The sequence below is a fragment of the Tupaia chinensis genome, unplaced genomic scaffold (genome assembly GCF_000334495.1).
Source record: "Tupaia chinensis unplaced genomic scaffold, TupChi_1.0 Scaffold000392_1, whole genome shotgun sequence".
Classification (NCBI taxonomy): domain Eukaryota; kingdom Metazoa; phylum Chordata; class Mammalia; order Scandentia; family Tupaiidae; genus Tupaia; species Tupaia belangeri.
This window is the reverse complement of record NW_006159894.1, coordinates 4,651,124-4,664,045: the sequence shown is the minus strand read 5'-3', so window position 1 is coordinate 4,664,045 and position 12,922 is coordinate 4,651,124. Positions and strand designations below refer to the sequence as shown.

The 12,922-nt window shown below is 39.4% G+C and overlaps 1 protein-coding gene across 1 annotated transcript in view; it reads right to left on the bottom strand.

Annotated features, from left to right (window-relative positions):
- GPAM (glycerol-3-phosphate acyltransferase, mitochondrial) overlaps nt 1-8,425 on the bottom strand; it is a 38,773-nt gene extending 30,348 nt beyond the window's left edge. The window contains exons 1-3 of the mRNA XM_027773992.1: nt 8,295-8,425; nt 6,287-6,409; nt 2,584-2,657 (exon numbers count right to left, since the gene is read on the bottom strand). Coding sequence (XP_027629793.1) covers nt 2,584-2,657; nt 6,287-6,409; nt 8,295-8,396 — 299 coding nt within the window. The 5' untranslated portion in view covers nt 8,397-8,425. The remainder of the gene's footprint in view (nt 1-2,583; nt 2,658-6,286; nt 6,410-8,294) is intronic.
- Between the last annotated feature and the right edge of the window lie 4,497 nt (nt 8,426-12,922).

Sequence of the window (12,922 nt, the reverse complement as noted above, 5' to 3'; positions counted from 1 at the left end):
AATTGCTTGAATCATGTAACTTTGCTGAATGATAACCCCGATATTAAAAACAAAAGAAATTTTAAAGTCTAGCTTTATTAATATCATTAAAAAAACAACTATGTTGAATGCAATGCATAAGATAGACAGATGAGCTATACAGTAGTCCCTTTAGCTGGTTTCAGTTACCTGCAGTATACTACACTAAGATATTTTGAGAACACATTTACGTTAACTTTTATTACAGTACGTTGTTATAATTGTTCTATTTTATTATTAGTTATTGCTGTTAATCATCTGCTGTACCTATTTTAAAAATTAAGCTTTATCAGGACTAGCAGTTGGCATAATGACGATGTCACTGGACTCCCATGTAGCCAACTGCGGTTCGAGTCTGGGACTCAGTGGCTTAAACTCACACCAGGTGCATATGTGTGCATGCCCAAGATCCCCAAAGGAAAATGGAGAAGGGATTGCAGCATGGTCATCCCTGATTTCTTGCTTTCTGTCTCTCTGTCTCTCTCTCTCTTTCTGGGGAATGTGCATGCCCTATAGCAAAAAAAAAAAAAAAAAACTGTCAAAAGAAATTAAGCTTTATCATAGGTATATATGCACAGTATAGGAAAAAACGTTATACACAGGGTTTAGTACTACCTGTGGTTTCTGGCATCCACTGCAGGCCTAAGAACGTACTCCCTACAGATAAGGAGCGAATGTTGTATAGCTTATCGTTTTATAGTTACAGCTATAGGTTCTGAAAAGATGAAGTTAAAAGTCTTTTTCTACCATGAAGGGCTCTTTTTGTTTTGTTTTGTTTTGTTTTAATTATTATAGTATTTCTTCTCCAACAATCAATCACTCTTAAACTGAACTGGCCAGGCTGATCAGCTGAGAGAAGTCAGGCAAAACCAGTCTACGATGTGAATAGCTGGTACTCCGGGTTCACAAAGCCAGAAGTTCCTTTGTGATAAATGCATGTTTGGCATGCCTAAGGGATAAGACAAACTCCTGACAGTGATAGTGACTACGTGGTGTTTAGATGGGAGAAGAGGGAGACGGATTTCACAATCAGGATGCTACACGCTCTCATTACGTAATGATTTGGAACCATGTGTGATTACATAATACATTGCCACGTTATCATTTCCTCCATAGTTATACAACCAGTAGACAAATTCAAATACAAATTCACTAACTGAGTGAAGAGACATAATCTGAAGGAAACCGTTCACAGGCCACTTGCTCCTTCATCTCTCCTCCCGCTATCCTCACTTTCTTCCTTCTTTCCTTCATTTCAGTCTTGCAAAAATGTGGCCCTCTATGCTAAGTATTTATCCTAAACTCCTCCTTCAATGTACATCTTCAGAATTATTATGGAATACACAAAATCTAAGCTCTCTAAACAAGCTCTATGCAACCGAATGAAAGCATTGTGTCTATGTGCACACAAGCATGTGTAAAAGTGTTAAAGCTTTGCTTCATTTAGCACGCAGGGGAGCTAAACAGCACAAAGGCAGTTTATTTTCTTGAATAGTTTTATACTGCTCAATCAACATAGTCAATTCTATTTTTTTTAACTGCCTCCGATTGAGAGGAACAAATGAACCTTTTGGCTTTATATGTAAAATGTCTTCTAACATAAAAAGGAAGAAACTATGAGACTTCTGAGGAGATTAATAATATTAATCAAGAGAAAATAAAATCAATGAACCAGCCTCTCCTCTCTCCTTTACATATAAAAAACAAGAAAAGAGAAGAGCATCCAGGGAATAGGAAAAAAAATATTGTCCCTTGACTTTAACCTTAGTTTTATTTAAAAAAAAAAATAAAAAGAAAAGAAAAACGTCAATATGTGCTGATATTATCATTCTCATACAGGATCATATAATAAAATTTTTAAAAGTAAGATCAGAGAGGCTTCCAATTTATTCGACTTCTTGTGTCAAGTATCCTCATCACCTGAGCCTCCTTGTCTAGTCCAAGCTCCACCCTCAGTGCTACCAGGCCTGCCAGCCGTTTTGGGCGCTGCTCGCCTTGTTTTGCAGACATTCACGCAACCTTCCTGCCCTCCTTCGTTATCCTCTAGCCTGGATTCACAGAAAACAAAGGCCCTTTTCTCTCACTCTGGTGCCTACTGGCCTACTTCCGTATGTCTGGAATTGGGAAATAAGAATTCTAAGGAAAGTCTTAGGTACATAGTAAATCAGAGGACATTTGCTCAGAAGGGGAAAAATACCTTCCAATACCTTATAGACTGAGCACACTGTACCCACTCATACTGTTTTTAAATGTGATATAGTCATAGCAGACCACAACAGACCATGCAAACCTCACCTCTCCTCAAACAGCCGCCACGCTTGGTACACAAAGTATGCAAAATCAATCCATGAACGAGTTAAAGAACATTATAAAAATATTTACAAGTATAGCAGTGGTGATTGTAACTCATCTGCCTGGTGGCTATAATGCTTCCAATGTTTATGCCTCTTGTGTCAGAAGCTCACAGTCTATTAACTCTTGAAAACATATTTCACCTTCAAGTGTTGATTATTACAGAGGTTTTTCTCTTGAGATATATTAGAAATGTAAGAAATTTCTTTTTACCTTGTGTGAGTTTCATTGATATAAATAACATTCCGCAAACCCAATGATGGAATACTGGAGTTGAAAAATTTATCCTATATAAAACAAAATAAATGTAGAAATAAATATATAATTGGATTGATAGCGAAAACTTACATAACTAGTTCTTGATAACTTTTTTTTTAAGATTTAATTGCATTTATTCATTATTTATTTCTTTAATTTGACCAGAAGGGGAGGGGGAGTGAGAAAGCATTCCCCCAGGTTTAGTACTTGAATCGTAGTCGTCCACGTGGAAGTGTTCAGCACCTTAACCACCATGCCACCTGCTGGCCCAGTAGTTATTGATAACTTTTGAAATTCAATCATAAAGTTAGGCTTTGCTTCAAAAATGTGACTAAAACAAAGTATATTTTATTAAAAGGCATTTTTTTAGCCTCTAAAACTCATAAACACAAAACTAATCCTCAAAACCTTAGAAAATACTGTCATTCCCCTTCTTGCCCCACTCCTCACCTCCACTCCAAAAAAATAAAACTATAGGTAACTTAAATCATTGACAAAAATATCAGAAACTCCCAAAGTAAAAATGACCATGCTAAGTACCATGCAGTTATTGTTAGATTACTAAATCTCCCAAAAATCCTGACATGAGATTTTTTTTTTTTTTTTGGAGAGGTTTCTGCTATAGGGCACTTCTGCTTGCCAGAAAGACAGAGAAACAGAGACAGAAAGCAAGAAATCACCCTCCAGGGGGGATGGCCACACAGCAATCCCTTCTCCTCCATTCTCCTCTCTGGATCTTGGGCATACACACACATGCGCCTGGCATGAGTTTAAGCCACCGGGTCCAGGACTCGAACCACAGTCAACTAAATGGGAGTCCAGCGACATAGCCATTACACTAACTGCTGGTCCCAAGAATTATTATTATTTATACATAAGAACATTGAGACTGAGCCCGGCAAGTGGCATGATGGTTAAAGGCGCTGGACTCCCACATGGCTGACCACGGTTCAAGTCTCGGACCTGGTGTCTTGCTTTCTCACTTCCTCTCTATCTCTCTCTCTCTCTCTCTGATCAAACTGGAAAAAATAATGATAATAATAATAAATAAAGTTAAATAAAATAATTATTAAAAATAAACAAGGACACATTAAAAAAAAAGAACATTCAGAATGGCTGGAGTACAGAATTTGATCTCGGATCTTGCTCTAGACTATGGTCTTTCTAGTTTCTTCAATGACTGTCCACGTAACAAGAAAATGTAGAAGTACAGGTCACTTTTTTATTTTTTTTTTGGGGGGGGAGAGATTTTCACTATAGGGCGCGTGCGCTCACCAGACAGACAGAAAGCGAGAAATCACCCCCCAGGGGGGATGGTCACGCCGCAATCCCTTCTCCTCCATTCTCCTCTGGGGATCTTGGGCATGTATGCACACGCACCCAGCATGAATTTTAAGCCACCGGGTCCGGGACGCGAACTGCGGTCGACTACATGGGAGTCCAGCGACATAGCTATTACGCTAACTGCTGGTTCCCACAGGTCACATTTTTGACAAATGACCCTGAAGATAATCTAGAGATAGGTCGGCTGAAAAAAAGGACTACAGCTTTATCAATGTATTCCACAAATAAGTGATGAAAGACATAATATAAACAACAAAAAAGGTAAATATATGTAAGAGAAATCTCTGGAGAAAGGAACATAGGATTTCAAAGAAAGAATAGCAAATATCAAAAAGTTACTTTAGGTTGTCGGAAACATCGTGACATATTTTTCTAAGCAAAAATGCATCATGACTTTTCCAACAACCTAATATAAAATCATTTTCAACCAAATTATTTTAAATGAACATGCCACAGAATGAATTCAAGATAATATTCATCTCTATCAGGTAGAATATTTAAGCAAAAGTCAATTACTTCTTACATTATTTATCTATCCCCATCCTAAACCATCACCACCACCAAATAATTTCCTATACTCTGTCCTGACATAAGAACACACTGCAGTTAAGGTATTATTTTAGGTATTGTTTTAGGCAATCAAAATTAGAATTAGGTCAGATGCCAGATCTTTAAAAAAAAAAAAGAAAGTAAAGGAAAAAAAAAGCCACATGACTTTGTATTTAAATCTTTATTTTTACTAGCCTATCAATCTGAACTGGTCTTACTCCTAGACTAGAAATTTACATGATCCTTCAATTCTACCAAATTTTTACAAGGGAATTGTGATTAAAAAGAAGCAATATTTATATCGAGATAGCCTCTTTTTTTTTCTTTTTTGGAGAGGTTTTTGCTATAAGGTACACACGCTCACCAGAAAGACAAGAGACAGAGAGGCAGAAAGCGAGAAATCACCCCTCAGGGAGGATGGCCACACCACAATCCCCTCTCCTCCATTCTCCTGTCGGGATCTTGGGCACACATGCACATGCGTCCGGCGTGAGTTTAACCCACTGGGTTCAGGACTCAAATTACAGTCTACTACATGGAAGTCTAGCAACATAGCCATTACGCCAAATGCTGACCCCAATATCAAGATATTCCTGACTGGATCTGAGCATTTAACATAAATTGTACCAGTTCTACATAAATCTCTCCCAGGTAAGAAAATCCCTCATACTAGAGGCAGAATTCTAAATCCTGTCAAGCCCCTAAGCAGAGTATTTACACAGATTATAAGCGGCCTCTCAAAAGGGTTGGCACCTAAAAAGCAGAATTTCTACATCTTTTTTTTTTTTTGAAGAGGCTTTTGCTATAGGGTGCGTGCGCTCTCCAGAAAGACAGAGAGAGACAGAGAGACAGAAAGCAAGAAATCACCCACCGGGGGGAATGGCCACGCCGCAATCCCTTCTCCATTCTCCTCTCGGGATCTTGAGCACGTATGCACACATGCCTGGCCTGAGTTAACGCCATGGGTGCGTTGACATAGCCATTACGCCAACTGCTGGTCCCTCTACATCTTAATCATTGGCCCATCCCAGAGAATTTAGCATCCAAATACACTTTTAAAAGGTAACTCTACTGCCTTAAAGCATAGGCATATAAAATTCTATGCTGCTGTGCTAACTTGCCTCTCTCATCAAAGTCATTTTAAGTGCATAACTCTCACTCAATTAACTCTTCTCAAAAACAATGCTGTAACATAGAAGACATAGATGGTTTGTGGGGATTTGGGTTTGTTTGTTTTGCCATAATAAAAAAAAATAAATTCATATATACTTTTTCTTAAATTTTCATCCTAACATTTTAGTGACTGTCATTCACTGTCATGTAGTCAAGACAACCCCCAGGAACAAGAAGTTAGCAAAAGCTAATAGCAAAGTCACAGCTTTAACCTCTCATTCTTTTCCATTATCTGTCTCTCTCTTGCCAAGATATTACTCAATGTTATAGTCCAATACCTAGAAGTTACATGGAGGTTCTCACCAACTCTTTGGGAAAGTTAACTAAAAATAAGATCTCTATCCCCCCTAAAGTCACATTGAAACTATAAAAGAACCAGAATATTAGCTAGTATCAAATATGAGACCAATATTTACTAAACAAGTGAACAGGAAAAAGGAAACATCTTTCCTTGTAATATTTGGTTTATAAACATGGGTTTCAGTTCTAGAAAATATTAAAAACTACAAAATACAAATTCACACAAAGTTGGAAATCGATGTCACTTATTTCACTCTCTTTATGAAAGGTCAACAAGCAGTAGTGTTCTTACCCAGCTCTGGGGAGTACAGGAATAACAACATCTTCCAACAAATGGCCTTTTCCGGCTCATTAGGCTTTCTTTCCATTTTAAGGTTGCAGATCTGAAGACAGCAGGCCTAAAGCCACATTCACCCTAAAAAACGTTAAGGGAAAAAAGAGTGTCTAAATGGCAAGAGAATTATATTTGACCATTTGGTCTTTAAATCTAAGATATTTCAGATGGAACAGAAATTTATGACATGTTTTTCAGTTTTTAATTGTTGTTTCTTTCCTGAGAGTGCATGTGTGTGCATGCAAGAAGAGAGAAAGAGAGTCAGGCGCCCTCGACATGGTGATTTCTCATTAAGAACCCTCTCCATGATCAACCTTTGGAAAAAAGCCAGTCACATAAACAAAAGCTGCACGCAAAAGAACAGTAATAGCAGACAATGCACGCTGCACAACCAAGGCACCATTCAAAGTTTTAACATCTTAAGTTGGAGAGCCAGATGGACACAGCCTCTGTGAGGCTGACCCACATGGCATGATGCCAGGTTCATGCCCAGGGACCTCCCTGAACACACGGGACATACATGTCGATGATCTAGGGCTGGCTGAGGGTAGACCATATCATGAGAACCCCAAAGGGGGGGCGCCAGTCTGTCTCGCTCTCTCTCTTGCTCACAGAAGTAATAAATAAATAAATTTTAAAAGAAACAAATTGTAGAAGGTCAAATGAACTTCTGACAGAGCAAGATAAATAAATGGATCCGTATACTAATAATTAACCTTCTCCCTTTTTAAGTCACACACTCCTACACTAGAACTATTGACACAAAGGTATTACACAGTAAGCAAGTTGTTACACTACAGCTTAAAATATTTTGCTTTAAAGGAAATACCAAGATAAATGTATATAACATTCTTTTACCTTATGGACAATTTAAAGGCTAGAATTATTAGAATTATAGTTGTGCTATTAAAGTCAAATCCTACTTTCTATTAACTTTATTAGTTGTTCAAATCTCACAAATACTCTCAAAAATAAGAAAAAAATCACAACTTTTTTAATATGAAGCAGTTTGAGGTAATGCATAAAACATGCCATACTATGTTAAAATAGAAAAAACAGCCCAAGAAAATGCATGCTTTTTCGACTGGATTTAAACTGTGATTTCCTATTTTTAATTTTTTAAAATTTACTTCCATTATAATATTTACTCTAACTAAATATAACTCATGGAAAGTAGATACTGAGAGAAAGAAAAAAGTAAATTCTTACACCAACACCCATAAGAAAAACTAGAGTTTTTTTCCTATGCAAATATGTTTTGCTTTTTAACATACTCGCTGTACTTAAAATTTCTACCCATTTTTTCCTTCCTAATTAACATCATACCATAATAGTTTTCAAATACAGATTGAGCATCCCTAATCTGAAAATCTAAAATTCAAAATCTAACACATTTTTAGCACCAACATGACTACATGAGTGGAAAATTCCATATCTGAAATAATGTAACAGATTACAATCAAAACTGTAATACAGGCTAGCAGGTGGTATGGTGGTTAAAGTGCTGGATCCCACATGGCCAGTTGTGCAGTTTGAATCCCAGACCCAGAGGCTGACATACATCCCACACCAAAAATCTAAAAGAAAAAAGAAAAAACTGCAAAATAAAAATACCATATAAATTACCTTTGGTTGATATGTATAATGTATATTATGAAATATGAGAGAATTTCAGGTTTAGACTTTGGTCTCATCCCCAACATATCTCATTATTAATTGCTATATGTAAATATCCCCCCCAAAAAAAAAAAAAATCCAAAGATTTCTGGTCCCTACCATCGTGGAAAAGAAACATGCAGACTGAATTATTAGACTACATAAACATACCTTCGAACAGCTGGTGGCAGTTCCTATAGCTGTTAACCTTTATTGATAATATGTTGCTATCAGCATTTTCACCTTCATAAACAACACTGAAATGAACGCAGTTTAGGTTTTCTACTTTTAACTCTTATTTTAAACTTACCCATTCCTCACTTGCATGCTTGCATCGACCAACACTGTATTCTGATGAATTTGGAAGATAAGAAACATCTATTGTGCCAAGGGACAGTGTAGATTCGTCCATGTCACAAAGTGTAGCTCCCAAATCATGTGCTATAAAAAATATATGCCATGTACATTAATAAGGGGTCCAGAGAATAAATAAGACAACTGAAAATTCTGACTTTTATATTGTTTGCTCCACAACACGGTGTCCAAGGAACTACTGGTGTTCTATCATGTTGAGTAACTGTATTTATAAGAACTAGACTGCCCTGATAAAAAAAAATAATTTAAAAAGTAAACATTTTTATTCTAAGACTTCTTCTATCAATAAAGATACAACAATTGTATCCTTAGTATTAGTGAGCAAAACTGCTACAAATAGCCTTTTGCAAGTAAGATTATCTCAAATATGTATCAAAGAATTATTTCGTTTCTGTTAAGCCGAGAACAGTTCCTGAGAGAAGGAAGGCATGTGTTTATTAAATGCATGTTACATATATCCTGATAAGATAAATTATGTACTGAGAATGTACTGAGAATGTTCACTCACACAGACTTATGCAATGCAAAATGAATAACGGCAATTAGGGCATCCCTAATTTTTCCCACCGAAATGAATTAAGCTCTTAATTTTCTTATCCCTTAAAAGAAATAATATTTGCATTTATAATGCACCTACAAAACTCTAAAATAAAAACATACTAATTTGAAATATCTGATTTGTAAGTTTTAAACTTTTGTCAATAAGTCTTTTCCTACCCTAAAGGAAAATGTTCTCTAAGAGGGAACTCTTCCTGGAATACAAAGTAACTTAACTAAAAGCTTTCTGATATAATTTCCATTGTCAAATTATTTTAGCTTTTGACTATTTCTCACCAATCCTTAAATGATTTCTTTAAAATCCTAAAAGATCACACCCAGGTTAATAGTGTTCCTTTTGATTTCTTTACAATCCTCATACAGGTTTCCTACAACCCCCACCCCTCCCCCCAATATAACTACTCAACGATTTAAAGTAACAATCTAACACAATACTCCAGGAGGACCAGAGCAAAGCAATGCACCGGGGATGAAATGTCCTCTGTCTGATAAAACTTCAGCACTGAGTTATCAGTTTTAGGCAAAGAATATCCATACCACAGGGGGAGCCCGCTGCTGCCTGAGCCCCCCCCCCCCCCCGAGCTCCAGGGTTACCCAAGGTAGGAAAAAATCCCCGGGCATCAGTCAGTGCAGGCTAAGGGAAGCCACCTGGGGGATCTGAAAGAAGGGGCAGCCCTGAGGTTTAAATCCCCACTGCTTACAGGACTTTGGACAAGTGGGTTAACTCCCAAGCTTCGGTCTTCCCACCTGGACATGGGCGTACTAGGGCTGCCCCTGCCTCCGCAGTCGCTGGAGGTCTGAACGGTGCGCACCAGGCGCCCAGCAGTGTGCCGCCGTCGGTGCTCCAATCAATGGTGGCTGTCAGCGGGTGAGCCCCAGCACCAGCAGCAGAGTCGCCTTGCTGCCTCGGTGCCTCCAAGGCACTCAGGACTGGCTGGCGGCTCTCCAACCCCTTCCGATGCTTTGGGGGCTGAGTCCTTAAGGACTCCCTCCTCCCCGGGGAACCCGTGCGGCAGCGTGGTCTCCCTGCCGAGCAAACAATCCCGACCACCACCCCGGCACGCGCCCGGCGGGGTTCTCAGGGGAAACCCCTGAGTAGGGGGAGAAAGGAGAACACCCACCACCTGGAAACTTGCAGGGGTCGCGCCAGGTCTGATGACACCTGTCCGGGCGCTCGCAGCCCGAGCAGCCTCCTGCAGCCCGTACCCGCCCTCGCGACTCGCACCCGGCAGCTCGGGCTTCAGCTGCAGCAGCTGCCCGCACTTCAAGTCTCGGCCGGTGCCTGCTGCAATGGCGCGCCAGGATGACGCAACTGGCGCGCGGGAGTGACGTGAGGCAGGCAGCTGGCGAGTCCCCTCCCGGGCCTGCAGGCTCAGGGTGCTGGCCTGAGGGCTTTGTGCGCTGTGAGTGGTTGTGTGAGTAGACTGTGCACGCGAGTGGTGTGTGCGCCTAAAGGTGGAGTGAGAGCGCCTAACCCAACCAAAGGATTGTACTGCATAGGCAACGAGTAAATGCGCGGTGTGTGCATGCGTGTGTGTGTGTGTGTGTGTGTGTGTGTGTGTGTGTGTATACCTAAATCTGCGTGGTGAGAACTGTGCTTCTGTGGGAGCTTGCGTCTCCCCAGGCTCTGTTGGAAGTGTGTGCGTGGGCTGGCTGATCTTATGTGTGGTATGTCTTCTTAAGAGATTTCTGAGACCATGAAGAATTTATTGTGGATGGAGGAGGCAGGGATTGTCAACAGCCGAGTTGTGCAATTTCTATCAGTGCTTTTTCCTTTAAGAAGAAAAATGAAGAAAACCAAATAAGGCTTGAAGGATACAAAGCTTCACATAGGAATACCCCCCCCCCTTTAGATATGCACAACCTGGTAAATATAGTAAATAATAATGTGTAATAAGAAGGAAAATGAAGAAAACCAAATAAGGCTTGAAGGATACAAAGCTTCACATAGGAATACCCCCCCCCCTTTAGATATGTTGCACAACCTGGTAAATATAGTAAATAATAATGTGTAATTTGCCATCTGTATTGGGTGGATGGGGAAGGATTGGTTCCAACCACACCCTTATCAAAATTCAGTGTGAATGCTATGGAAACACTTGTTATACTGCATTGTTTTTTATTCGTATTGTATTTTTTGTTGTTTTTAGTATTTTTGACCCATGGTTGATTGAATGTGCATATTCTGAGTTTAGATAGAGGGGTCCAATTGTATTTGCACATTTCAAAATCACTAAGAGTAAATTTCAAATGGTCTCACTACAAATTAAGTATTTGAAGGACAGATGTATTATTTTGATTTAATTATTCCATATTATATTAATCATAGCATCACTGTGTACTTCATAAATATAATGACTTGACAACCTACAAGTTAAAAAACTAAATTTCCTACAAGAAAGGGCTAGAAAAATTAACTTCAAATGTGCCTACTTATAGCTCTTCAAACAAAATAATACTGGGTTTGAAGGTATTCTTTCACAATATTTGTCCTGACCTTGACAAGACCAATGGTTATCAAGAACATTATTAGTTTAGATGGAAAAAGATAACCTTTTGCATGCTCTTAAGCAACAAGCATTAAGTACGAACTAGTGTCTGGGACTACAAAGATGATTAACACATAGTGCTTGACATCAAGTCTCTGTCAGCAGTCCTTGTCCCTCTCATACACATTAACCCTAATCTTCCATTCCAGAAAAATCTTCATGAGTGTCTACCCCAGCCATCTGTAGCTCCCCATAGTCCAAATGCCTTGCCCGGCCTGTGAGAGCCCACAGAAACAACTCTACTTTTCTAACCCTTCACCCACAGGAGCCCCTTACTTCTGTCTCTCTCATTGTCCCTACCCAAGCCATAGGCACTCATACTCTAAACTCTGTTTATACCACTGGCCCTGAACTTCTTTAAGTCCTTCCTAAACTACTTCTAGTTCTCTAAGCCTTCCCTAATCTCTCCAACCTTCAATAACAACACTGTGCTGTGAAATCTCAGAGTGAATGTGGCGTCACACCTTGGGTCTTTATAATGTTGTCAGTCTTCCAGAGGTGACAAACTCTTCCTTGACAGGGTATTGCCCAAGTCTCATAGTTACCACCACTTTGCCTTGTTACAGTAAGCACTCAGTAAATACTGGTTGAAGCTGAGGAATAACATGAAATACAAGAATTCCTTCTCTTCACTTTCCTATCCTGTTCATAAATCCATCCCCAAATGCAAGTATTTCCTTCTTTGGAAACAACCCACAAGAGTAGGAGTGACTGTTCCTCATTTTTAAAAAAGAAAGATTTTTAACTTCTTGAGGTCAAAGACCTTGGTCTTTATTCAACCCCACTCATGCTTCAGTCACAAGCCCACACCTAAGTACCCAAATGCTGTATGTCGACTAGAATAAGATACATTTGAATCCCAAAACATGAGATTCTATGTGTGGATTACCAGGGGTTAGGGGGGCGGGGGAGAAAGGCAGGGAGAAACCAGGTTTGGAAGTCACTACCAAAGAGACAATAACAAGAAATGACAGAAAGAATGTCACAGGAATTTTCAAATATAAATCAGAGGGAAAATTTAGATCGTATTACATACAGTTTATATGTAGGCAGCTCTTCTGTAACACCCTGTTGCACAAGGGTCACTGTGCACAAGGAGACACAGACTGAGTGCCAGGTGTTTCAGGTTACTTAATGAGAATTGTTTGGGAAACAGGTGACACCCTCAGCAATCTGTTTCATCAACAGAACACAAAATAATTTATAGCAATCCAGTCTAGCCAGTCAAGATGGACAAACAGGACTGAATTTACTCTCCTGCATGAAATAACTAGAAATGAAAACAGGCAAAGATGAAATAATGACTTTCACACACTGGTTATCACATGGCAATACGGGTCCCTGAAAAAGGAGGAGCAAATGAGAAGAGTCCTACGGTTGCCTCATGGTACTGCTAGAGAGAGCCTAGCAAGGAGGAGCCCAGGAAGATCTAGACAGACTCCCTGAGTTGAGATAG